Genomic DNA, 27,439 nt, shown 5'->3' on the forward strand with positions numbered 1-27,439 from the left:
TGTTTTGGCGATGCAGTTCGTCAGATGTTTGTTTTGCATGTAATGATATTCACATGCTCTATTGCACATTTGCTGATAAGGCTATACAGTGGAGACCTTGAAGCCTGTCCAGGGTTTTTTTTTGTTGGTGCTACGCTGCATTGTTTGTACTCAAGTGTGTGTTTACTTGAGGGTCTGTCGGTTTTTTGAGATATTTACTCAAGCTCAGCACTGTGAAATCCAATTAAATGCTTCTGGAGTTCAGTTCAGTTCAGTGGGTCGCATCTGTGCTGACCACCAACTCGCTAGCGGCTTTTTTAGAAACGTGTCAGAGGTGTTTGATGCACTGGAAGGCCAAACACGGAGAGTCAGACTCGGTGAAGGTCTTCTTTAATAACTCGTGGCATTTGCTCAATCTATTACCCTGAAAGATCTCCTGTGATGAAAATCAAGTTGTTCACAGGTCCGTATGGTGGTTTTAAAGGGATAGTTCACCCCCAAAATTAAAGTTCTGTCAATTTCTCACACTCGGGTTGTTCAAGATCTTATTTTCTTTCTGTGTTGAACACAAAAAGAAGATAGTTGGCAAGCAAACATTTGCTAGTAGCCATTGACTTGACAAAAATCATATGCAAGTCAATGGCTACCAAATGTTATGTTATTATTCAGGTTAACCTCAAATTTTAATATTTGTTTGAATTTAAACCATAAAAATATTGCAAACCGTATCAATTTATTTACCCAGGGGAAATTAATATACTCATTGTGCTCAAAATGACCACAGCTGAAATAATAATGTTTTCAGGGGATGTTTACAGAATTTCCGTGGGCTTTAATTAAATAAAATGTTTTCTTGTTTGAAAGACTAAAATGAAACATTTTCATAGAGGTATTTAGATTGTAGAAATTCTATATTTTAACAAGACTCACTCAAATAAACAAGCAGACATTGCAAAATATTTAATTGCAATTTCAAGTAAACTGAATGACATCATGCACAAAATATATGTGAGATTATTGTATTGTCTTAATTGATAAAAAATATGATATATATGAAGAAAATTGTTAGTAAATACAATTATCATCAATGGACATGAAATGTACCCTAAATTATAGAAAGCCCCAAGCATTTAAGTCAGCAATAGGCTAAACAGAAGTTGCATTTGTCTTTTCTTCTCTGTTGTCAATTTTGATTTCATGGTGACTTTAAACTGTGGTGCTGTAATATTTGCATATGAATTGTGTGGCTTAAATAGCTGTTCTTCTGCAATGTATGATGATATCAGTCTGTGTAATTCAGTCAAATGAGTGTACCCCAGCACATCATAAATAACATGATGTTGAGGTTAAAGAAAAAAGAATGAAGTTGGAGTAGAAATAGCACTGGCTGTGGCTGATTTAACACGAGAGCAGCGTAATTATCTCACTTAAGACTTGTGAACGGGATCAGTTTCCATTTTCACCCATAAAAATAGCATGTGGGTGTTTTAATCTGCTGTTATTTTGAAACATTTTTATCCTCATTGCATGTGACTGTCACAGATGGGGTCATCGAGTTTTTGTCCATTCATTGCCCTAAACTCACTTGGATCTGGTATAATCAATATAACAGCTGTATCAAATGTGTTTGAATGCTCTTCAAGCATCTGTTAATAGATTTGCAATTTAAAAGAGAATTAAGTTTCATGTGCATTTTTTGCATTTATTTTATTAATCTAAATTTTATTATTAAATTAAATGTTTTGTGTCAGGAATTTTTGTTTTTAAAAAGTCTTGTGTGTTCACCAAGACTGCAATTATTTAATAATAATAAAAAAAAAAACGTTTTCTGGATTCTTTAATGAATAGAACGTTTAAAACTAAAGAACCACATTTATTTGAAATGCAAATCTTTTGTAACATAATAAATGTAATGCATCCTTGCTGAACAAAAGTATTATTGTAAGTATTAATTAAAAAAAACAACTTACTGGCCCCAAATGTGACCCCAATGAATATGATGATAATTCAGTATTATGGTGGAATTATCATTTCATACCATTACTGCACCATGATTTAACCACAGTACAGGACGACCTCAGTGGAAACTTGAGCTTGTCTTCATTTTAAGAACACATGATCCTGTTGTAGAAATAATGGCAGAAGCCATATTTCACACCTTGTTTTCTGTCTCTTTGCTGTTTGTCTTGGATGAAGGAGTTTCGATGGAAAATGTTGGAATGTGAGGGAAGAACGTGTTGCAAAAACTTGGATCTGTCTATTCTTAAAAGGGTGTGTATCTGCGTAACGCAGCCCGAGTACGATCAGCCCCACAACTCCAATGATCATTGTCACATAGTTTTGGAAGACAATCGTATCTCCTCCCAGACAGTTATCACGAGTAGCTGTGAGTGAGAAAACTCCAGCTCGTTCACTTCTGATGGTTCAGAGTGGCTGAAGTGCTGTTATTACGACAGCGTGAAAGCGCAGCAGTTCTCATTGGTCAACGGCCAACTCGGTAGATGAGTAGGAAGTCTGTCTGGCTGCTCGGCCTGGCGCTCTGTGGAGAATTACACTTGTGTGAATGAGTCAAACTCCTTGTAAACCTCCAGAGCGCCGTTAAAGAAACAGCCCTCGAGAGGTATCCATATATAGGTTGGGAATGAAGGAAACCGACTCTGTAATCGCTCTCTAAACCCTAAAGAAGCCTTGTATGCAAAACAGAGCCTTACCCATGAGCCTCTTGGTTTATTTTATAAACACTGAGAACGGATAATACATTATGTTTACTTTAACTCATCCTAGTTTGATTGCTGTGCGATAGAGCACAACAGCCGGCCTCCGGAAGTAAAGATTCCACTGGTTTGCTTCTCCGAGAAAATTATTTTAAACTGTAACACAAACCTTTTCAGACTGACCTACCACCCAATCCCAGCATGTTAGATGTTTATATGCAAACCACAAGTAAGTGTGATGAATTACGCAAAAAAAAAAAAAAGCGACCGCCTATTCCCATGATGCACTGCTGATAATTGAGTCACACTCCCAAACAACTTACACTATAGAGTTTGGAATAATTAGGACCTTTTAATGTTTTTGGAAGAAGGGTTTATCTGACTGAAAATACAGTAAAAATTGTGAAATATTATTGCAATTAAAAATAAGTGTTTTCCGTTTGAACATATTTTAAAATGTAATTTATTCCTGTGATCAAAGCTGAATTTTCAGCATCATTACTCCAGTCTTCACATGATCCTTCAGAAAGAACTCTGATTTGGTGCTCAATAAAAAAAGATTATTCATAACATGTATTCATAGGCTAAAATATATATATTTGAAACATATTCAAATAAAAAATTTAACATTATTACTTTTACTATTAACTATTTTTGATCAAACAAATGCAGCTCTGATGAACAAAAGAAACCGACAGAATTTTTTTAAATTATTTCAAACATTTGATCGTGTATGTAGTTAAGCATATCTAAATGCAACAAAGTGTTAAATTATGCTTGCAGTATATGTAGTTAACAAAATTGCATATTATATATTTTATTAGCTTCTTATGTCACTTGACAGTGTTTCATGGTTTTGTGCCTTAGTTTTTCAGATTATTTTTTATTTATTTAAAATTTGTAATGTTGTGATTCATCTCGGTTTGTTTAAAGGGGTCATGAACTGCATTTGTTTTTTATTTTGTACTTATCTCCGGGGTCCACTTATAACACTATCAAGATTTTTTGAACAAAAAATATAATTTGGAAGTAATATGCAATTTTCTGTACTGGATATGCTTGGCGGAAGTAAATGAGCACTTTATTACAAATAAAGTTTATTGTTTGGTTTCTACATAGACCTGCATTATTTACTATTATATGTGTGAATCGGTGGGCGGGGCTAAACAGGCAGTGATGTAGAAGCAGGGGGTTGATGACCTGAGGAGGCGGGGCTTATCCACACTATTACATCACAAAGTGATGTTGGCAGATTGGCTTCAATATATGCTGTTTTTAGACTAATGAGAAAGGTCTGAGTTTTGAAACATACAGATTGTTTTTATAGTACGGTGACCTCTTATATATCATGACCAAGGGTAATTTATATTTATTTATAAACATTTTTAGATGTAGATTTATCAGTTCATGACCCCTTTAGAGCTGAAAAAAAGGTCCAGTGGAGAAAATGAATGGAAAAAATCCTGCAGGGTTCAAGGTCATTGAAAAAGTAGACAGTTTCTATTGTCCTCCTCTGATAATATCATCTTCATTGCCGAGTAACACATTCCTGTGCTCACTCAAGTCAGACTTTCTGTAATATTGCTATTTGCAACCTACGCAATGCAGAACCTGAAGGATAAATCTTATATAAACTCTTATATTGCTTTTCAAGCTTCTCTATAAAAGTTCTGATTCGTTTTGGCAGGATCAGTGATAGAGAGAAATTTGATCAGATAGAAATGTGAAAACCTAAATCCTGGCCTTCATAAATGCTTTGCGGACCTCAGCCTCTGGAACAATGGGAAGCACAGCTATGCCTTCAATTCGGCAGACGTACGCTTTAAGACGTTTCTAAACGCCCACATGCTCATATAAAAGCCATCTGGTGGAGAGATTAGATTACTCTGAGGTGGTTGTTTCCATTCTGAATGAGTGTCTTCATTTCCAATATTATGAATTTTGAAAATTGTATGTTTGCACACTTTGATGCATAAATGTGTGGGTCTGAAGGTCATCTGTCTGTTAGCGCTACACAGTAATTAGTATTCCGTGTTAAAGAACTGAGCAAACCCATAAACTTTGGTGTATTTGAATGTATTTTAGTCTTCAGTGTCACATGATCCTTCAGAAATCATTCTAATTGGCTGATTTGCTGCTATTGGAAACATAACAATTCCTAGTTAATTTTTATTAAATGGTCTGAAATTGCAAATGCAAAAGGAAAGGCAGTGCCAGCAGAGAGTTCATCTGATTACAATTTCACTTTAGCATGTTGATTTATCAGCCCTGTGTAATATTTCGACACGGTCTTGCTTTATTGTTGTAGGGTAATGCGATTTGGAGCCTTTTGGGGAAATAAACAGTGGAGTCAATGGAGCAACTGGGAGCTGTGTTGATGAAGCTTTACTGTTCTGATTCTCATTAGGATCCCATAAAAGTCTTTTTCTATTGGTTTTTGCATATTTCCATTTTTGACTCTAATTACGACCATATTTCGTGCTGTGGAGGTTATGAAATAAACCTAAACGGAGTTGGAAAATTCCTTTTTTAGCATTTATTGTTGCTTTAGGATTGAACTATTTCAGGTGTTTCAGAGAAATCATTTCCACAAAGAAAAATACATGCAACAAAGTTTAATACTTGGGATTTGAAAAAGTTCTGTTTGTTAATATTAGTTGTGTACAAGTAATAGTAATATGATGTACATAACTTATCAAAAAATGAAAACTATCTTTAAAAGTACTTGCTCTCAGGCCTTCTAAGATGTAGATGAGTTTGAAATGTAGCATTACATCACTTTCTCACCAATGGATGCTTTGCAGTGAATGGGTGCCGTCAGAGCGAGAGTCCAAGCAGCTGATAAAAACATCACAAGTTATCCACATGACTCCAGTCCATCTTTTAATTTGAAGTGAAAAGATATGTGCTTGTAAGAAACAAATCATCATTAAGATGTTTTTAACTTTCAACTATGCATTGCTGGAGAGTCCATAATCCATAATAACACAAGTTCCGCCATTGAAAATTCCATCCCTCGTTGTCCTCTCATTTCAAAATCCACAAACGTATTTGTTTAGAATCATTTTGGACAGTAAACGGTGCTTGATCTGTGCATATTTCTCTCCTGATTCAGACAAGACCACTTTTTCACTAATATGTAATAATATGGTATTATGGATTGAGGACTTGTATTTTAGTAACTGTTTGAAGTTAAAAAATATCTTGATGAATTTGTTTCTTACAAACATGGAGATTTTCTCTTCGTAAGACATAAACTGATGGACTGAGTAGTTTGTGTATTACTAAGATGTTTGGATTCTCATTCTGATGGCACCCATTCACTGTAGAGGATTCATTTGTTAACATGTGATGTAATACTCAATTTCTCTAAATATGAAGAAATATACTCATACATATCTTGAATTGCTTTTTAGCAAACACTGCTACTAATAATATTGATATAACTTCCACTTCTGTTGAGTTTCCAAAAGGTCCATAGTTTCATAAAACAGCATAGTGGAAGGTAGACAGTTAAAAGATGAGAATATATAGCTATCAAAGAGCATTGACAGGCATTTCGGTCACACATCCACCACTCATGAGTATAAATAGAAACCTCAGAGGCTTGGCCCGGGCTGACGGAGGAGAACTGAAGGGACATGGCCATGATGTGACGTAGCAGGCAGGGACTGTTCATGAGAGCCGTCGGCTTCACCAAATCCTGCACAAGATCAAGCTTGTTTAGTTAGACCACCCCCAACACCATGAGAACCAGGATTTACCCTTGAGCAAGACACTTGACCTCTGACCCCTATGTTTCTCCTAAACCACATGTCCTCTATACTCAGACCCCTAAGGGCATGCTTTTTTATATTTTCCCAGTGAAATCGAGGTTACCATCAGAGCTGTATAGTACTGCATGTAAAGCCTGGGTTAGTCAAGCGTCTGCAAGCCTGAAGCGGATGTGATGAATCGCAGTGTCGTCTTTAGCAGGTACTGTGTGAGTGTTAGCTAGCTGTGAACAAAGTGACATGGTGACAGACAGTGCGAGGTGCTATTGCTGTTCTCTCACCTTCTCTTTCTCTTTGCTTCCTTCCTTAATTCAGTGAAAAACACTAGCACCGTGTGGCTGCTTTTTACATTTATTACATTTGTTTAAATGCTAAAGAAAATTTTATCAACCAAGACCTTTGCTAACAGGGAAACAGTAAGTACTGCTATGCTAAGGCAAACAAGCACTTTATCGTGAAGAGTGACTAGTTGCATTTTTATATCCTGTTATTTTTTTTTTATAAATACCTTAATAAAATCGAATCAAATAATTATTTTTATTATTATTAAAAAAAACTCTGCTTTTAAATTTTTTTTATTGTATAATTTTAAATACTTTTTAAAAAGTAAAAATATTATTTATTTCCTTTTTAATTTATGTATTTATTTTAATAGTACAATATATTATTTATCATCCATGGATTGTTGTATTGCTTTAAAATATTTTATTTTTATAATTTGTTTCCATTGTTTATTAAAAAAACAATGTATTTTATGACTTTGTAGTTTTATAAAGATCACATCAAACATATTCCTTATTCTCTAAAGACAAATTTTTCTATTAAAACAAGCCTTGTCCCATATTTCATATCTTAAACGTCCAATTTTGTTTTTTTTTTAAACAAATTTTATAAATATATTTTCAGTTTTTCAAGTGCCATTTGTGTACCAAGCATTCTGTTTTTACATTTAATATTTCTATGATAACATGTAATAAATTGTGTGAAAATATTTTTTTCCACTGAATAGATTCACTTTAGCTAATAGACAAAGAAGTTTATTGCAAAAAAATTGACATTTGCACCATAGAATGTTATTAAGCAAAAGCATCATTAGAGATGTTATGAAAATTAAATTTTCTTGGTTAAAAATAATATTTATTTATTCATTTTATTTCATCATTTAATTTTTTTAGTTTTTATTAAAAGATAGTCTTCTACTGATGCACAGTTTGTCTGCTGTTAGTTTACAAATTAAATACGTTTTTGGTCCACTTTTTTGGCCACTAGTGCCCATAGTTGAAGAAACACCCTTGAACAAAAAAGGCTGCAGATCGTGTGTGTGTGTGTGTGTGTGTTTGTAAAAATGGAAATGGCAGTGTGTGGCCAAGTCTTTGAGCAAAGATGTGAGCTAAAATGCTGTCTGTTGCTGTGGCTGTGGACTGAGGACAGGACGAGGGAAAAGGAAGGGAAAGCAGAGACATTGTGTCAGTGTGTCAGCGTGTGGGAATGCCGTGCTGCCGTTTGAAACCACGGACAACGTGGCAGGAGAAAGAGAGAGCGGAAGCTCTAATCGCTCGAGAGGGAGCTTTAACCCACTCGCTTAAATCCTGGACGCTTTAATCTGCTCAAGTGAACCGGGAGGGCTTGATAAGTAGAGGGATGACTCTCAAAATCACGAGCTGATTAGACAGCTCACGAGAGAGACGAATGTGTGTCTGGGGTGTGGGGGGGGGGTGTCTTCGGTCTCTGCTTCTCCACAGCTGAAAATGTGATGAGAGACGCAGACAAAATAAAACATGTGACCTCTTAACCAAGTTTTTTCTTTTTCAGCAGTGAAGGAATGAGAGAAACGCATGCAGTGCTTCATGGATTTTCCTATACGTGTAGCATTTTATGAATTTTTTCAGCAACGGTCAGCGACCAAGTCCACGTGCACACTGGTGTCAATGTGAAAATGACAAAACCATATGATATAGTCGATATTCATGATGCTCACTGATCCATAGCTTTTATTCATGATAAGAACAAAATTAATTTCTAGTCAGGTTTGATTCAGTGCTAAGTTTTATGTCAAAATGATGTATTTACATTCATGCATTTGGCAGATGCTTTTATCCAAAGCATTGCATTTAAGATCTTCATTTGATCAGTTCATGCATTCACTGGGATTTGAATCCATCATAAAGTCAACTTTGCTGCTTGTACAGTTTTCTTTATTAAAATTAGCTAATGCTACACAATTCTTTAACATTTTGTCCCAGTTAAAATATGTAAAATTATATCAAAATCAAATGCTGTTTTATGGGTTTTTGGGAAGAATGAGGGAAAAGGAAGTCTTGTACATGTTTAGTGTTCTAATATCTGAAGATTTAGAAAAATATCCATAATATTATTGGGAGGTTTGGAGGTTTGATTTGAGGTCAGGTGCAGTTTTGCTCATAAGCCAGAACATTAAATTTATAATATGCGCTGTTACTAGTTAGTACCAAATAAGTTTTATTTGAGCTGCTCAATTGAGTTACATTTCTATTAGTTAATTATGATGAGTCAACATGGTAATTCAATGTAAAAAAACCCTAATTTTCAACATGTGGAACAGTTTTTATTTTCTATTTTTAGAAATTAAAACTTTTTTTCAGTAAGATGAATTGAACTGATCAAAATTGGAAGTAAAGATATTTAAAGAGTTTCAGAGAAATTATAATTTTAAAATAAATGCTGCTCTTTCAAACTTATATATATATCTCAGTGTCTATAAAAATATTAAAAATGTTCGAAATTTGTAATAATCAGAAATGTTTCTTGAGCAGCATATTAGAATGATTTCTGAAGATCATGTGACAGATCAGCTGAAAATTCTGCTTTGGTTAGCATACGAGACATCTTTTCATAAACATTTAAATATGTTAAAATGTTCGTATACTACTTTCAGCCTCTTGGCTCCATGACTTTAAGACTTCCATTATGAGTCTCAGACTCAAATACCAAAGTCAAAGAACACTGAACCCACATTCCAGCACAGTCTGAGCTGAACAAAGCATTGCATTCCTCAGAGAAGCTCATCTATACATACCATAGTATCAGAACAGAAACAGAAGCCTGGAATGCTGTAACCCGAAACAAGAAGGATTCTCTTTCTTTGGAAGAGATAAGTGAAGCTACTCACAGTAAAAATCAATGGCATCATCAATCTTTTACACCTCTTGCACCAGTTCTGAAGGTCTTCCTGCTTCAATCCCAGAGTGAGACACATTCTGCAGGTTTGGTTTAGGGAAGACTGTAGTTCACAGGTATAGCATTATAGTACTTATTTAAAGGGATAGTTCACCCTATAATTAAAATACTGTCATCATTTAGTTATCTTCCAAACCTGACTTTCTTCCTTCTGTTGAGCACAAAAGAACATTTGAAGAATGTTATCGAATGAACAGTTGCTGGTAGCCATTGACTTCCATAGTGTGAGAAAAAAATATTATGAAAGACACTGGCTACCAGTAACTATATCTGTATCTTCTTTTGGGTTCAACAGAAAAAAGAAACCCATACAGGTTTGTAACAGCATGAATTTACAGAATTTGGGTGAACTTTAACTGCAGTTCACATTAGTAGGATGCTCAAAACGAAGTTGCATTGTAAATGCTGGTTGCAGATTATATTCACAGTCACTTGAAAGTCAGCTGAGACTTGTCTTTTTAAATGGACCGGATATTATTAATCATGTTTTTAAAATCACGTGTTCTCACAAGTGAGCAAGACGACCAGCCCCCTCTATCTGAGAGTGTTGTTTGACATCTGTTAAAGGGGGCGTAACAAATCCAGCCCTCTGGGAGTGAGTTCGACATGTCAGCAAGCAAACAGCTGAGACTCTCAAGGCCTCATTCGGCCCTACAGTACAGCACTCACACCAGCTCCAGTACAGTACAACAACAGCCAGCCATAATCCACACATACACTTCCACTTCCTGTACTTCACTGTGGCTGTGTTCACAAATAGCTTTTTGCACACTACTTTTTTTGATGTGCATGTGTATTTTATAATGCAAAGCACTTCAATTGATCTTCCGTTTGTATATATATATATATATATATATATATATATATATATATATATATATATATAAGAAAATATGTATGTACAGCGGATGAAATAAGTATTAAGCATGTCACAGTTTTTCACAGTAAATATGTTTCTAAAGGTGCTTTTGACATGAAACTTTCACCAATTGTCGGTAACAACAAAGAAAACAATGCAAATACGTTTTTTATGTAATGATGCAGTACTTGAAATTCATTCTACATGAGCCTCATGTGTTGAGTTTGTGTTGTTAATTCCACTAAGGTGCTTTGTGTATTTATCTGGAGACCAATAAAAGTGCACTGAATGCAGAGAGTGAAGGTCAACCCCATTAACCCTTAGTTCATCCCTTCTGTTACTATCAAAAGACCAGTGAACTCTTCTACTAACTCTTACATTCATCCAGAGGAGCTGTTGTTAGGGTTTTATGTCCTTGAGGTAAACACATGGCGATGATTGTACCTCTGGAGATCATTTTAATAATTTAACACTGGGAATTTATACATAGCTCATCCAGTTCCCAGAGATATCTATCTATCTATCTATCTATCTATCTATCTATCTATCTATCTATCTTATTTATTTTTAAATTAATTTATTTAGATTTTGTTTTAAGAAAATGTGTTTACTTGTTTTTTCCCCAAGGACCTCTCACAAATACAATAATTACATACATTCATGCATACATAAATAGATGTTTTTTTTTTTTGTTTATTTCAGAGGCCGCTTATATTTACATTTATGCATTTACAGACGCTTTTATCCAAAGTGACAAACAGTATTTTCAGACTATACGTTATTTTACCAGTATGTACATCTATTTTTATATGCGTACATCTATTTATATATATATATATTTTTTTTAATTATTATTAGTTTTGTCTTTTCAATGTTTGTTTGTATTAAGGTTTTTTTTACTTTATATTTCCAAGGGCCACTCACATTTATTTATTTATTATTCATCTATGTAGAAAATATGAATGCTGTTTGCCGGTGTGTGTCTAAGCGCACACGTGAGTCACTGGCCTGTGGCATTTAGCCTTGGGATGCTGTCAGTGAGCATGCGCTCTGTGTTGAACTCACAATAATGGGCCGTGTGACAGTAGGCAGATGGCCTTCTCTCTAGGGAAATCAGGGGGGTAAATCTCTCCATTTAAAGCCTAATACCTGTGCCAGGGTCTGAGAGAGCAACAGCACTGCCGACCCAGCAGGGGTGAGGAAAATGAAAGAAAAACGGAGGGAGAGATGGGGCAAACCCGTGCCACCTAATCTAGTCATTCTCTGTGCGAGAGGATTATTCAGACCTTTGACAGCAGCACAGACTTACACCATCACAAATGATCCTAGATGCACGCTATAGCATGATGTGTCCGGAGGGAAGCAGCTGGGTGTAAATTGTGTGACCTCAGAGATCATCCAGGCACGATTCTTTACTTGATGTCACTGCTGCAGAAAAATTTGTGTGACACACTTTTGTATTCTGTGTCAGACTTCATTATTGTGTTCTCAGGCTCATCTCGATGTCCTAAACACTACATTAATCCGGCTTGAAACCCATCTGGATGATCTGCAGTGGTTTGTCAACACCAGAAGCATTTGCTGAATCATTGCACTTATTTACTTTACTGGATGTACGGCAGCCAAAATTTCACAAACCCTCAAGCTTCCTGAAGACTTTGGGCATTATACATCTTTAATATAGCAAAATAGAAATATTATTTGAAATAAATATACTGCAAGCACACTTTTTAAGCAAACCATTTAACAGAAAGTTATAAAACATTTCCATAGTTAAAGTGAAATCGCCTTATTTGAATTTTAAAAGACTTTGTATTATGCAATGAATCCAGACATTAATTTACTGTATTTTCTTTAAAAATTTATTCTTCTCTATTATATTTTGTATTTTGAGGGGATTTCGTGGTACTAGACAATGTTTATCTGTAAAATATAAATATTAGGAAATATATGGCTGATTTGTCATTTCTATCCCCCAAAATTACTGTGTATTTTTGTATTTTTTGTATTTCCAATTCATTCTTTACCATTTTGATTGTCAAAATGTTAAATGTTTGGTCTAAAATGACTGAAGATCATTTGATCTTTACATTTATGAAATATGTGCTAACATCATTTGTTGAAGCAAAATCTCTTTTAAGGACGTAGGCCACCTTTACAGAGCCATGACATGCAAGAAAAATTAAATAAATTGTGTGCACGATTTACTAATTCATTCCCTCAATGTACTAAACCATGCACACGATTTCTATTGCGTTCCCTTGATTTGCTAAATCGTGCACATGATTTAGCAAAACGAGCGAATGAATTAGGAAATCGTTGCTCACAATTTAAAAACCGAGTGAACGAAATAGGGAACAAATTAGTAAATCGTGCACATGATTTAACATAATATTTTTTCCTGCATGTCATATTTCCTTACTCCTTGGAAATATGCAAGCCAGTTATTTTTTATGCATTAATTACAGCTCCTATCTAAAGACTGAAATCTCCAGTAATGTAATAATATCTGACAACAATGGTATCATAAATTAAGCTTTAAGTCCCATTACAATTTCAGGCTGGCTCAGCTAATGCATATTCATGTTTCAGAGTTAAAATAGGTGATTGGCTCTTTTGACTAAAAGCTGAGACTTCCTATCCTTTACCTCCCATGTTTTATCATTATGGTTTCATTCATTCAATTTCCTACAAATGGCTTGTCTGTCTCCTCATAGTTGAAGTCAGTACATGTCGATCACAGATAGGGTAACGTGTTTGATCATTTGTGATGCCTATTTTTAAAAAGAGCCCACGCCTATGGTTTAACTATACGATGGTTATTCCATGAGTCACAGCCCCTCGATCTGTTGTAACCTTTTTAATTGAGTGCTTTTCTATAATGCATCAGTTCCATTATGCCATCCTAATAAGAATCACATCAACCTATTATTTTAGAGCAGAGAGATGATGTAGAGTAGAAATTCTTTATATATATATATATATATATATATATATATATATATATATATATATATATATATATATATATATATAGTGTGTATTTCATATTTTTTGTTATTAGCCAATATTATTTTGTTATATATATATTTTTTATACATATTTTATTTAGATTTATTTATATATTTGTGGTTAAAAAACATTGTCCAAAAAACATGCTAGTAGCATTGTATTTTATTATTATTATTATTTTCTATATATTTCTTTTGGTTTGGTTTGTTTATTAATTTAATTTAATTCTAATTATTTTTGCAAGTGTGCTGTTGAGTTGCATTCTTGAATACATGCATATACAGAAAAATCTATTTTTAAATAAACATTTTATTTAGATTTATTTAGATTTTAGTGATTTAAATGGTCCAAAATATAATTGTATTTCTTTCTTTCTTTCTTGTTTTTGTGCAGATAAACTGGTAGAGCATGTATTTGCATAAAAGTACTATACTAAATAAATTAATTAATTAATTTATGCATTTAGCAGACGCTTTTATCCAAAGCGACTTACAGTGCATTCAGGCTATCAATTTTTACCTATCATGTGTTCCCGGGGAATCGAACCCCCAACCTGGTAGCGCAATGCTCTACCAATTGAGCTACAGGAATGATACTATATGGTACTCGATGAGTTTTTTTTTTCTTAGTGCTATGCTATAGTGTTCTTGTTGGAAAATACCTGGAGTACATGAATTTGAATACTGTGGTAAATATTAAATGAACATAATAATAGGCCTTCCATGTGATATCATTACTGTATTGCCATAATGCTTTTTTCAAGGCTGACACTAGCAATGCCAAGGCCATGAGTTTCGTTAGGAAACACATATATGAATGCATTTCTTACATACATTAACATCTTATTAAACTACATTCCTTAAACTGTAAGTGGCATTGGGTAGATAAAAATAAATACAACTTAATTAATAAATGTGACGTTAATGTCATAATAGCCTACTGTGGAATATGTCAAAATACCATAGTGTTGCCAAGACACTTTTTGTAATAGAAAGCCTAATATGTAGAATATATATACAGCAGACACGGACACACACAAAATCGTAGCATTTTGTTTTGAATGATAATATTAGCTGTATCATAAAATATACACAGTCCAAAGTAAACCCTGTAAACTGTTGTCAAGGAAACAGCCGAGGATGGTGAGGGTGCTGGTGAGGGGAGGAGGGACCGTGTGTGTGTGTGTGTGTGTGTGTCAGGGCAGTCGGAGAGGGGTGGGGGGCGCAAGGGTGTATTTTTATTTCCTTATCATATCCGCATTTTCGGTGTCATCATGGCCACCGCTGCACAAACTTCTAATATATCGGTTTTAATGTCGTTTTGGTGTCATTAGCGTGTTTTTGCGGCGGGTTTGTGTAGGAAACGCGTGGTCTCGAGGCGCTGGAGATGATTCTCCTCGCGTCTTAGATCGTTCTCCGGTAGACTTGAAGAGCGACCGGGTTTGCGTTTATTTAGCGTTAATTGTATCCGTTTGATTTTTATTTCGTCCTTGAGCAACTGGGGGGGATTGTGTCTCCCCGTTCTGTATTTTAATGACTGGTTTTGTATTTTGCTGCGCGATGTACATGGATAAAACCAGTGTGCTTCGGGGTAAGAAGGTTTTTTTTTTGCCTTTCATATTTTATTTCGACATATTAAAGAATTATGTGGGCTTTCAAAACGAAATTATGTCAATAACTGTAGTTTAAGCACATGCAATGTAATGTATGCTCATCTGCAGCACCATATACACCATACACCATCATGGTCGGGATATTATACATGCATGTTCAATAGTTCAGTGTGTCAGTATGTAAATTGGGTGTATTAACCATCTGCTGTCTATGCATGCATCATTTGCATTGACATTTGATTATGTTCAGCATGCATTGTCATACATTTTATATTTTGGCTTTGGGTAAAATGTAATGCTCTGATCCTGATTTATTTTTTCTTTTCTTTTTTTTGGGGGGGGGGGGGAGAAGGGGGATGGGCTTTTACATGCAATGGAGTAAAATTAATGAACATGCACCTTTTCTATGCACATGATAAATCACACCAACGTGCACATTTTGAATTGTCTGTGGAATACCGCTGGTGCTTCACTTACATTTTGCAGGCTGGTGCATCATGCCTGCTGCACACGGATGCATGGAGACATGCAGTGCAGCCTGACATGTAGACATGTGTGTGTGTGTGTGTGTGTGCAGGGCACTACTACTGCTGTCGCCGACCCTGCGTTTGCAGTATGCAAGCCTTTTGAAGGTTATTTGACGATGCAGAGACGGCATGCACCTGCCATCATTAGGGAATGTGTGCTGTCGGTGTATTTGTTTGTGTTTCCATGTTGTTGTCAGGGTCTTGCTATGTGAATGCAATGTTGGTTTCAGCATTCCATGTCTGATGAGCTGACAAGCTGTTATTTTAAAAATCAAAAAGCATTGTATGATACATCAAAACAATGCCTGTTAGCTGTCAACTCACCACAGAGTGGGTGTGTCTGACTACAGTATCCATTTCAGCGATGCGTTCTTTCGGACGGCTGCATTTTGGAAATTAAAGAACTACATTCAAGTTCATCTACTGAAACTTTATGCATCGGAAGTTTTCCCTGAAAACACTATTAAGTTTTATGCACTGGTGTTGTAATGTCCTTATTGAAGCAATGCATTGCTTTATGTGTGGATTTGTGTAGATTTGTAGAATATTGGGTGGCAGATGTGTGCAGCTGTGTTTTGCTGGTGTCTGATACATTAACGCAGCCTTCAGAGGCACAGATGTCTATGCCGGGTTTAATCTGCATTATTGACCACCTTCAGTAGGTCACCTAATAGAGTCTTTAAGCTTATGTTGTTCTGACTGCAGTAGTTTTCTTAAAGGAATAGTTCACCAAAAATTTTAATAATAATAATAATAATAATACATCAAACTTGTATAGCGCTTTTTTGGACACTCAAAGACGCTTCACATGGGGAAACAAACAAAACAAAAACAAAACAAAACAACAAGGGTTTAAGGAAAAGCTAGTTTGAACAGGTGGGTTTTGAGTACTGATTTGAAGTTTGGCAGTGAGTCCGAGTTTCTGATGGATGTAGGGAGTGAGTTCCAGAGGGTGGGGGCAGTGATAGCGAAGGCTCGATCCCCCAAAGTCCGTCGGTTAGTGCGGACGATCGGAGCAAGGCGGTTTGTGCCAGCTGAACGGAGGTGGCGGGTGGGTTGGTGCTGTTCCAGGAGCTCAGTGAGGTAGAGTGGGGCCAGGTTATGGAGGGACTTATAGGTGAGGAGAAGGAGCTTATATTGAATGCGATAGTGAACAGGTAGCCAATGGAGCTGACGGAGAACGGGGGTGATGTGTTCTCTTGACCGGGTGTGGGTTAGGAGGCGGGCAGCTGAGTTTTGGATGTATTGCAGTTTTTGTAGTTGATTGGTAGGAAGTCCGTATAGAAGGCTATTGCAATAGTCAAGTCTTGAAGTTATGAATGCATGAATGAGAATTTCAGCTGTTGCCAAGGTAAGGGAGGGGCGAAAGCGGGCAATATTGCGGAGGTGGAAAAAGGATAGTTTAGTGATATGGTTGATGTGTGTTCGGTATGAGAGGGTGGGGTCCATTATGATGCCAAGGTTTCGGACAGAGAGGGAGGGGGTGACAATATGTCCGTCGATAAGGAGAGTAAAGTTCTGAATAGAGGAGAGGAGAGATTTTGGGCCCGTGATAAGGAGTTCTGTTTTACTGCTGTTGAGTTTAAGAAAATTATTGTCCATCCAGGTTTTAATGTCAGAAATGCAATCGGTGATGGTGGAGAGAATAGCCGGGGAGATGGATTTGGTGGAAAAGTAGATTTGGGTATCATCTGCGTAGCAGTGAAAATGGAGTCCATGGTTGCGGATGATCTGACCGAGGGGAAGCATGTAGATGGTGAAGAGGAGGGGGCCGAGAACGGAACCTTGGGGGACGCCATGGGTGACAGGGGAGGTGTGGGAGTTGCAGTTATTAACAGAGACAAAATGGTGACGATCAGAGAGGTAAGATGTGAGCCAGCGAAGTGCTGTACCAGAGATGCCAATAGATTGAAGACGATGGAGAAGGACAGTATGGTCAATAGTGTCAAATGCAGCGGAGAGGTCGAGGAGAAGGAGGATGGATATGAAACCAGAGTCGGCAGCAATGAGGAGATCATTTGTGACTTTAAGAAGGGCTGTTTCTGTGCTGTGGTGTGGACGGAATCCGGATTGAAATGTTTCGAAGAGTTGAGAGGAGTGGAGATATTGATGGAGTTGTGTGTTTACGGCACGTTCCAGAATTTTTGAAAGTAACGGAATATTGGAGATGGGTCTGAAGTTATCCAGATTGTCAGGGTTGAGGCCAGGTTTTTTCAGGAGGGGTGTGATGGATGCAAGTTTTAGCGGGGATGGAACAGATCCAGACGTAAGGGAAGTGTTGATGATGATGGTGATGAGAGGAATAAGGGTTTCTTGACAGCTTTTGAAGAGAGGAGAAGGGATCGGGTCAAGCTGGCAGTTTGAGAATTTCATGGTCGAGAGGAGTTTGGAGGTGTCAGAGGGAGACAGTGGAGAGAAGGAGGAAAAGCTGTGGTGTGTGAGCGGAGGGAGTTGATATTCAGAAGGAGGAGAAGCGGAGGAAGTGGATGCTAGTGAACAGTGTATTGTATGGATTTTGGTATGGTAGGATGACAGAAAGTTATTGCATTTGTCTATAGTGAATGTGGAGGTTATATTGTCCTTGGGTTTGGTCAGTTTTGCAAATGTGGAGAATAATGTGCGGGGGTTAGAAGAATTTGAGTGGATGAGTTGTGAGTAGAAATTGGACCGGGCAGTTTTGAGAGCAGAATTGTATGTGGTTATGGCGTGTTTGTAGGCTTGTGCATGGACAGTGAGACCGGATTTTTTATGGATCCTTTCAAGTTGTCTTTTTTGTCTTTTGAGAATGTGAAGATCTGGGGTGTACCAAGGAGCAGAGGTGGAGAAGGAGACTGAGGCAGTTTTAAGAGGGGCTATTTGGTTGAGGCAGGTGGAGAGTGTGTGGTTGTAGAAATTGACTAGATCAGAGGCAATCGGATCGGAGGGAAGTGAAGAAGTAGAGATTGCATGGGATATGGATGAGTTGAGAGAGATGGGACTAATGGATTTCAGGTTTCGAAATGTAATTGTTCTTGTGTGTTTGATGGTAGGAGAGGGGGTAATGACATCCAAGGTGATGGCCAGATGATCAGAAATTGTGAACTTTTAAAATTTAAAAAATTTAAAATTGTGAAAATTTTAACTTGCTCACTTGCTCACCAGTGGATCCTCTGCAGTGAATGGGTGCCGTCAGAATGAGAGTTCAAACAGCTGATAAAAACATCACAATAATCCACAAGTAATCCACACCACTCCAGACCAGTCCATCAATTAACATCTTGTGAAGGAGAAAAAAACTGTTAAAACTATTGCAGATCAAGCACCATTTACATGTGGATTATGGACTCTTAATTGGACCAAAAGCAACTGTTGAAATTTAAAATGCCTTGATTTATTTGTATAAAAAACAATATTGACCAAGTCAATTGATGTGTGTGGATTACTTGTGGAATACTGTAATGTTTGAGTATTGAGTATATTTTCAGATGTTTGAACTCTCATTCTGACGGCACCCATTCACTGCAAAGCATCCATTGGTTAGCAAGTGATGTAATGCTAAATTTCTCAAAATCTGTTCCAATAAATAAATAATTGAAGCTGGACTATGTTGGATGTCCTGTCAGTGAGAAAATTTTAAGCAAATCGTCAGTTTTAGATTAACTATACCTTTAAAGGCACGGCACTAAAGGCAAGATTAGTTTTTTCATTCACTGGTCAAAGAGATCTTGGGCTATTTGGCATTTCATAATGTGTTTTTGAGACTTCTGGAAAGAAAACAAATACTCTTATAAGTGTTTATTTTATTGCACTTTATTGCACTTTATAATATTTCAGTTACAATCTCTTTAAAGCCTTTGAGTTGTCTGCTGCACTGAATCAAAAATCTCTTCATTTCAGTAGCACTGACATACACTCAACTTTACAGTTTATTCATATCTATATTCTGAATTCCTATATTCTAAAACTAGTATTTTGAACCTGTCTTCAACCAGTCTTCAGATTTCTGTTCTTCAGATATATTCAGATTAGTGCAAGAACACTAAAAAGTCTTTGAAAGTCTTAATTAATTAATTAACTGGGGAAAATGGTGATATCTATTAGCACAGTTTTTACCCTCTTCCCCTGAGACAGCTTTGCTTTAAACCTTCCAAAGATTCCAGTAATGTTTCCCTGCAGATTTTCAGACAGCTTTTCTGCTGCTGTGATAAAGACTTGTTTTTCTGCTTCACAGGCTGTGCATTGTTATGCAGTGTCATCTTCGTTTGCGTCTTGGCTGGGTTTAGATGAGAGCAAATCTTTTTGTGTATTGTGTAGTTGTGTGTAGCATCTGCGTGTTGACTGTCCTGTCAGTGCATACGCTCCTGATCAGGATAAAAATAGTGCTTCTGTTTCAACATGAGAGAAACTTTGCTCTCACCAGCGTGTCTTTCTGTAGCCGCAGCGGCCTGATGTTTGCTGTTATGCTTTATATTCTCTGCATGTTGAGATGAGCAGGAAAAAACTGACGTCTGGCATTTCTGTGGAGCCTGTTTCCATTCCATATCAGTGAGCTCATGAAATATTTATGGGAAGTCACATAAGATTGATGAATCAGCAAAGTGGTGTGCTTCTAAATCTCTTATTGATCCTGAATTGACTGAAAGGCACTGGGATTCTGACTGGTCATGTTATTGGAGCATGAGGAAGCCCTAATCACAGACTGACACATCTCTAACCACAACTGTCCTATTTGCTCTTAGTTCCAAAACACATGCATTGACCAAGATATCAGAAAGACTGAAATGGTGTAGCTTCTTTGTAAGAGAATAAAAAAACAAAAACAAGATGAGGATTAAAGTGAGAAACGTGATTATAAATAATTAATAAAAATATAATTCAGTAAATACTGAAAAATATAGATTCATTTGACAATTTCACCCAATATTATTCTGATGTCATTAGAATTTAAACTCTATACTGTTCTTGGATTCGGAGGATTAAATGTTTAAATGTTTACATCTTGTATGTAAAGTATGCTTATTTATCATCATGCAAAATGCAGCAAAACAGTAATTTTGGTGCAATATATTTTATATATAAATATATATATATAAAATGCATCTGTGCATCAGAGAAAAAAAAATTATATATATATATATATATAAAGATGAATAGAAAGTTTAAAAAAGCATTTATTTAAAAATAGAAATATTTTGTAACATTATACATATCTGTCACTAAATAAAAGCAACAATGACTTCCAAAATAACTAAAAAAATCTTGCAGACCCCAAACAGTACTGAATAACTGAGAAGGAAACCGCATGGTTTGAATTTTGAGTGTATACAGTATGCAGTAAATATTTATTTTCAATGTTGACAAAACAAAGCAAAAATTATTATAATACATTTTACTGAAATAGTATAAGAAAATATTCTTTCTGTTTCAAAAATGTCACTTTTAATTCAATGTTACCTGCAAGCAATTAGGTTTTTTTTATAATTCATTCTGAAATTTAAGTTCAGATTGTTTTCAGTCTACCTTTCTTACAGTGTGAAAAGCCAATATGTATCTGACAAGCCTCGAAGTGCATCATCATTCAAAGAGAGTTCCTGTGTGGTTTAAAACTGTAGACATCAATCTGAATTGTGAAGATATAACCAATATCCTGACATCAGACCCATGGGGTGGAGATTTCTGCAGAGGTTGTCAAACGTGAGTCTGCTGTGCCTCAGTGTCTAGCCAGCAATACCTCCACCTGCCTCCACCGGACCACAGCTCATTTTTTACAGGCCTCTTGGCACCATTTAGGAGAAGAATTTGACCTGTGTCCTAATGTGTGAATGTCTTTAATAGTCAGTTCCTTACAGTGCAGGTGCAGTACATCCTGTTTGCTCATGCACAAGGTGTGCGCCGATGTCCTGATTTCACACTCAGAGTTTGACCTTGAAATCTTTTAGTCAGGCTGGCAGTTTCTTTTAGCTTCAGTTGTGACTGAAGAACTGCTCATTAACATATTGCTAAATAGTTCACTGTGGACAATGCAAACGTTTACAGTCAATAGGATCTAGCTCTGAATGTCTTCAAAGGGGTTTTGTTAGAGAAGCTGGTGAGGCAGATGTTTTATTGAATCATGTGTAATTCAGATTATGCTTACAGACGTCCGGCAGCTTCCCATTGGAAGTTAATTTCTAATTCAATTAAATAAAAAAAGAAATCCTGTCATCGTTTACTCAACTATAGTTGTTTCAAAAGCTGTACGATGGGGTGTGCGATATTAACATAAAATGGATATTTGAGATTTTGACAATAACAATAATCAGACAATATTTGTGTTTGCACTGACAAAAATGGTAGTGAAATCATCTCCTCTCAGAAATTGCTTGTAAATTTCACAAAACCAAACATTTTTAAGTATAAAGTCTAAAGTGTTTTCTTTTAAAATCTTTTAGTGGTTTATTAAAAAATTTGGAAAATAGTTTTTTGCAGTGTACCTGGAATGGTCTGTTATTGACAGCTGTCTATACCGAAGTTTTTCATATTTTTTCATATTATGTGTGGAGTTAGTTTATAACAGTGACAGAAATAAACTACGAGTCTAATATGAATTCACTATGAGGGAATATTTTCCCCGTAAATGGATTTCCAAAGGATTTTTTACCTTTATAATGGCATTTTATAAACTTGAAAGTATGCATATGCATAATTTGTCAATAAATTCAGTCCTTACACTGCAGAAGTTGCATCTGAAGTGGTGTTTAGGTATATTTAAACAGACTGTTTAATGCAGCTGTGGACAAATATATAAAAAAAGACAATATTTTGTGTAAAATCTATCTCACACAGTGTTAACTTGTTAATGTATTTAACTGTTTTATTGTTTATTTAACTGTTTTATAAGTCAGTATGACATTTGCAATTGTGCTCTTGTTTATATGATATTGGCTCGTTTATGGATCATGTGAAGTTACAAATTTTATCTCATAAAACTAATCTTCTGATCAAACTGGTAATCAAAATTACTCTATGCTTTTTTTGGTGTGTGGGAAAAGCATATTAAAGCTGCGGTAGGTAACTTTTGACGCTCTAGCGGTTAATAAACAGAACTGCTTGCGTCTTGCTGAAGAACATCGTAGCCGGAACTACTTCTCTCTGTTTATGTCCATGAAGAATCACAAAGGTACTGGGTTACTCCGCCGCGGTATCCCCGAAGCAATCTAAAATAATCAGAATATAAACACTTATTATAGGTGCACCCTAGTGATTCAGGACAAGCCAAAAACACGCTTTGGAAAATGGATTCATGGTGTACTCTCTTATTATATACATTTTTCTACATTTTGAACACAAACAAAGTTACGGACCGCAGCTCTGATTGGTTGTTTCTTACTGGGAGCGATTGATTTCTGCAAATGGCAATAGGAGCACTGGGAGGAGCTAGAGGAGCTTGATTTTTTCACAGATTATATGTCTCATATTCTACTGTCAGGACATAATGACAGGTTTAACAAATATTTAAAAAATATATATTTACAAAAGTTCCCTACTGCAGCTTTAAATACACCAGATATGTAAACAATGCAAAAAATGTTTAACTATACAATTGGATATGAATATGAGACACAGCTTGTAGGAAAAAGTGGCCCCATATATCTTGAATTTTTGTAGATGATGCATATTTTGTAAATCTTTCATGCAACACAAAATAAAAAAAATAAAATAAACTAAAATCCAGACTGCAGTCGTGACAGGGCATTGTTAGCAGAGGCTGTGAAGATGCTCCAAAAAAGACTTAAAAGTGCCAGAACTTCTCTTTTTCATATGGATTAGGAATGACTAGAGGGTGAATTATTCCCTTAATAAACTGCTGCCAAAGCATGTCAAGGATTAATCTTTAGTCTCTGAATTGAAGAGCAGTACAGCATATTTTTACTCCAGTAGTATGTCAGTCTCTGCTTTATCTTTATGGCCCTAAAAGCCCCGTCTGCACTTTATGCCTTCAGGAGAAATGGAGCATGACAATATCAGTCAGTCAGAAGTAAACTTCTCAAAAGGAAGACGCCTGTGTGAAGCGTATTTCTGCAGTGCTTTATTTTGATGACATTGAATTTGCAGCATGAACATGCAATGCTAGTCTTCATTAAAATGCATGCTTTTGGCCGTCCAGAGAGAGAGATTTTCCCATCTGTTAAGATGTCTTGATGACTTTGTGCCTGAATTGACTTGGAAAGATTTTTTTTCTCTGCCTGCTGTGGAAAAAGAAGTCTGTCTCAGAGACCATCTGAGAAACTAGAATATAAATTTAACAGTTGGTTTCTGGGTTGATCTCTGTTAAAATTCCAGTTTTGAAATGTTATTTTGGGGAATAAGCTTGTATAATTAGCATTAAGCAAAACTCTTTATAGTGGCATTATTGCTCATATGTAGGGGGTAATGTATCTGAACAAACCCCTTTCAATAAGTATTACATTTCAGCATGTGAATATGAATGATTTCTCAAAACAAGAACAGTGTGCTGTTGCTTTTTTAAGCATTTATTTTTACAATTTTCAACTGGCAGATGATAAAATTAGAAAAAACTTTAGACTTACACTGAAGAGGCATATCTAGAAACAAGAACATCAAGACGTCAAAGTAATTCACTTAACACCCTAAAAATCATTCAGCAGGGTTACTATAAATCAAATCTAAACGTCAAGTTCATTTTATATTGGATAGCACTTTTAACAATACACATTGCTTTATAGAAAACTATTATGTTTATATTGATAATATCCTTTATAGTTGCATTCAGCAGAGTCAGGTGATAATATATTTTACATTTTACAATGATGCAATGAAAAAAAATATTTAGAAATTGGTATTGTAAATTTCACAAATAATTACAAAAAACTGAGCACTAACACATTTATTTAAACATGAAATTCTGAACTAGACAAGACTAAAATAGTATTTTCTTGTAAAATGTACACAAATTATTGCATTTCTATACACTGTAGTAGGCCTAATGTATATAGAATTTTACGAATACATATAAAAATTGCTACAAGAAAATATAATAAACAATAACTGAATTAAAATTTCAGTTATAGTTGTCAAGGCAGCATTTCTCATTTTCATTTAACTTTACTTGATTTACTGAAATATTTAAAAGTGAAAAATGAGTGAAAACTAGCCTATATAGACATATTAAAATCAAATCAAAATGACAAAACCACAAAAAATTACTAAAAATGTAACTGTTTACATCTAAATCTAAAATCTAAATATAAACAAAACATTTTTTAAAGTAGTTAAACTATATAAAAAACACTTCCACCCAGGATACAATACCAACCATAAAGTGTAGTATATTCCTGCTATTTGCAATAACAGTAAAAAGACGATCACTAAAAAAAAAATTTTTTTTAAACATTTGATTTTCTTTATATGCCCTAAAAACACCACATAAGACAGGATAGTGTAGTCCCGCTGTTTGAAATATGAATAAAAAGACGATTACTCAAAATGAATTTGAACAGTTTATATTATCTTTACATGCCTTTGAAGTGGATGTGTTTTGGACACGCCTGTTCTTTTGATACATATTTAATCTGTCCCAGCTCCAGCAGACTTGTAGGTCACAGCACACGTCCCTTTCCCGTACAGGAACTCCAGAGCAATTCTGCGGCTAGGATAACTCTGGTTTTCTCCCTCGCTAGCCTTTCTTCACCTTTAAGTCATTTTGGTGGAGCATGTGGAAGTCATTTCAGCCCCCTGCCTTCACTAGCTGGTATGAGTGTCGACATATGGAACCAATTAGCTCTTTGTAGGGGGACAGACAAGCTTTTTTTTAAATAGCAACGTCATTAAGACGCCGCGTCTGCCCACCATCTGACCCGTCCGTGCCACTTTAAGAATTTTCCTGTACATGATCATTTTGATCAAAGCCCTTCGAGTCATATTTACGTGTGCATAGTTTTTAGCTGTGAATTTTGTTATGTCACTAGATCCAAACTCACGATGTTTTGTGCTGATTGAGCTGAACAGGCAAAAATAGACAGTAGTGACTGGCACTTTAACACACTGACCTACTTAACACACGACGGCGCTCTACTGCTCTCCTAGTTTACCCAGAAGTCTTTTTACACAGTTTGATGTCATGTTCACATTGTGTCAGCACAAACCAGTGTGTAATTGAAGCCTAAGATTGATGCGGAGTATATACAGTACTCAGACATATCACTGGATCTGGACTCACAGTTTATTGAGCCAGAGGTGATTTGTGTGATAACGTGTTGTACATGCTTTCTGGCATTCAGACACATCACTCAGCCGAACTGTAATCCATTACGCCCAGCCGGCTCCATTAAATTAGACTGAATTGAATTTGCCCATCTTGTTTTCCTCTCTCATGTTGATTCTTAAAGTGTTTCCTGTCTGAGATGATCATGCTAGCAATAACAGTTTTTACCTTTCGAATGGCGGTGGATTGAATTTTTGCATTATTGAAAAATGACATTTCGCAACATCTTTTAAAGATAAGTATTTCTGTTCTCATTAACATGAGGTTATTTTCATTGCTGTATAAAAGTTAGCTTTTTGCTTTTATTCAGTGAGAATGCAAGCATAAAGACATTTCTAATAAAGATTTTAATTTCTAATAAATTTCTGTTTCTAGCTAACATTATATTAGACTGATTTCTGAAGGATCATGTGACACTGAAGACTGGAGTAATGATGTTGAAAATTCAGCTTTGATCACAGGAATAAATTACTTTTTTAAATATATTTTTAAAAAAAATTAACTGTAATAATTTTTCACATTATTACTGTTTTTACTGTATTTTTTATCAGATAAATGCAGTCTCGGTGAGTAATAAGTGACCTCTTTTAAAAACATTAAATCTTACTGACCCCAAACTTTTGAACAACACATCAGTCCATCTTGCTATAAAAATAAACATAAACAGATCATGTTTTTGTTTATCATATTTTTTCTCATTGTTGTGGCGGCTTCATTCACATGTTCTTAAGAAAAACATTTATCATCTTACAAAATCTGTTAGAAAGTGCATGAGATGTGACTGTTTTGGTCATTCATTTGAAATCACTCACATTGTTTACAAGTAACTCTTTTATTTTCTTGCCAAAGCCAATTTTATTCACATCAACGACCCTAATGGGAACTCGTTGTATGTGGTACATGCTGCTGTTATATCACAAAGCTCTGGCTATGAAAGAGAGAGTGGTGTATTTCAACTCAACCAAGTCTCATTTCGGCCAAAACCTACTCAAATGAAACCAGTAACAAGTTATTGGTTTTTAACTGATAAAGAACACCAGGCATGGTTTGCTCCCTTCATTCAGATTCTCCAAATCAAAGCGAGTCTGCACTCTCTCTTTCTGTCAGGCCCATCCTCCACCAGTCCACGGCTTCTAACCAAGAGTCTGTCCCTTGAGCCAGGCCCCTGCCTCGGAGCCCACGAGACCCCACAGCGCCTCTGCTCTGACCCTGGACCCCAGGACGCACAGGACTGCAATGGCACAAGTGAGGACGGACCTCAGGACGTCCCGCCTCCACCCCCTAAAACACGCCCACCTTTACCTGGGCCAAAGCCTCAAGGTACGTTCTGTACATTTAAAGGGATAGTTCAGCCAAAAATTGAACTTCTGTCATCATTTACTCACCATTATGACACAAAATAATGTATTTGGAAGAATGACCAAGCTCTTTGTTTTTATACAATACACAAATACAGTGAATGCAGGACGTCAAGTTTTAAAAATGACAGAAAGACAACTTTTAT

The 27,439-nt window shown here is 35.9% G+C and overlaps 1 protein-coding gene across 4 annotated transcripts in view; it reads left to right on the plus strand.

The window, feature by feature from the left end:
* The window catches only part of fgd1 (FYVE, RhoGEF and PH domain containing 1), a 43,683-nt gene that overhangs the window by 3,053 nt on the left and 13,191 nt on the right, over positions 1 to 27,439 (plus strand). Inside the window, exons 1-2 of one of the 4 annotated variants that reach the window (XM_052563860.1) lie at positions 14,812 to 15,143; positions 27,043 to 27,255. In XM_052563860.1, the coding sequence (XP_052419820.1) occupies positions 15,086 to 15,143; positions 27,043 to 27,255 (271 nt within the window). In that variant the 5' untranslated portion in view covers positions 14,812 to 15,085. Of the gene's footprint in view, positions 1 to 14,811; positions 15,144 to 27,042; positions 27,256 to 27,439 lie in introns of those variants that run through there. The other 3 variants (XM_052563861.1, XM_052563858.1, XM_052563859.1) reach the window with 3 other exon arrangements.

This window comes from Carassius gibelio, chromosome B8 (assembly GCF_023724105.1).
Source record: "Carassius gibelio isolate Cgi1373 ecotype wild population from Czech Republic chromosome B8, carGib1.2-hapl.c, whole genome shotgun sequence".
Classification (NCBI taxonomy): Eukaryota; Metazoa; Chordata; class Actinopteri; order Cypriniformes; family Cyprinidae; genus Carassius; species Carassius gibelio.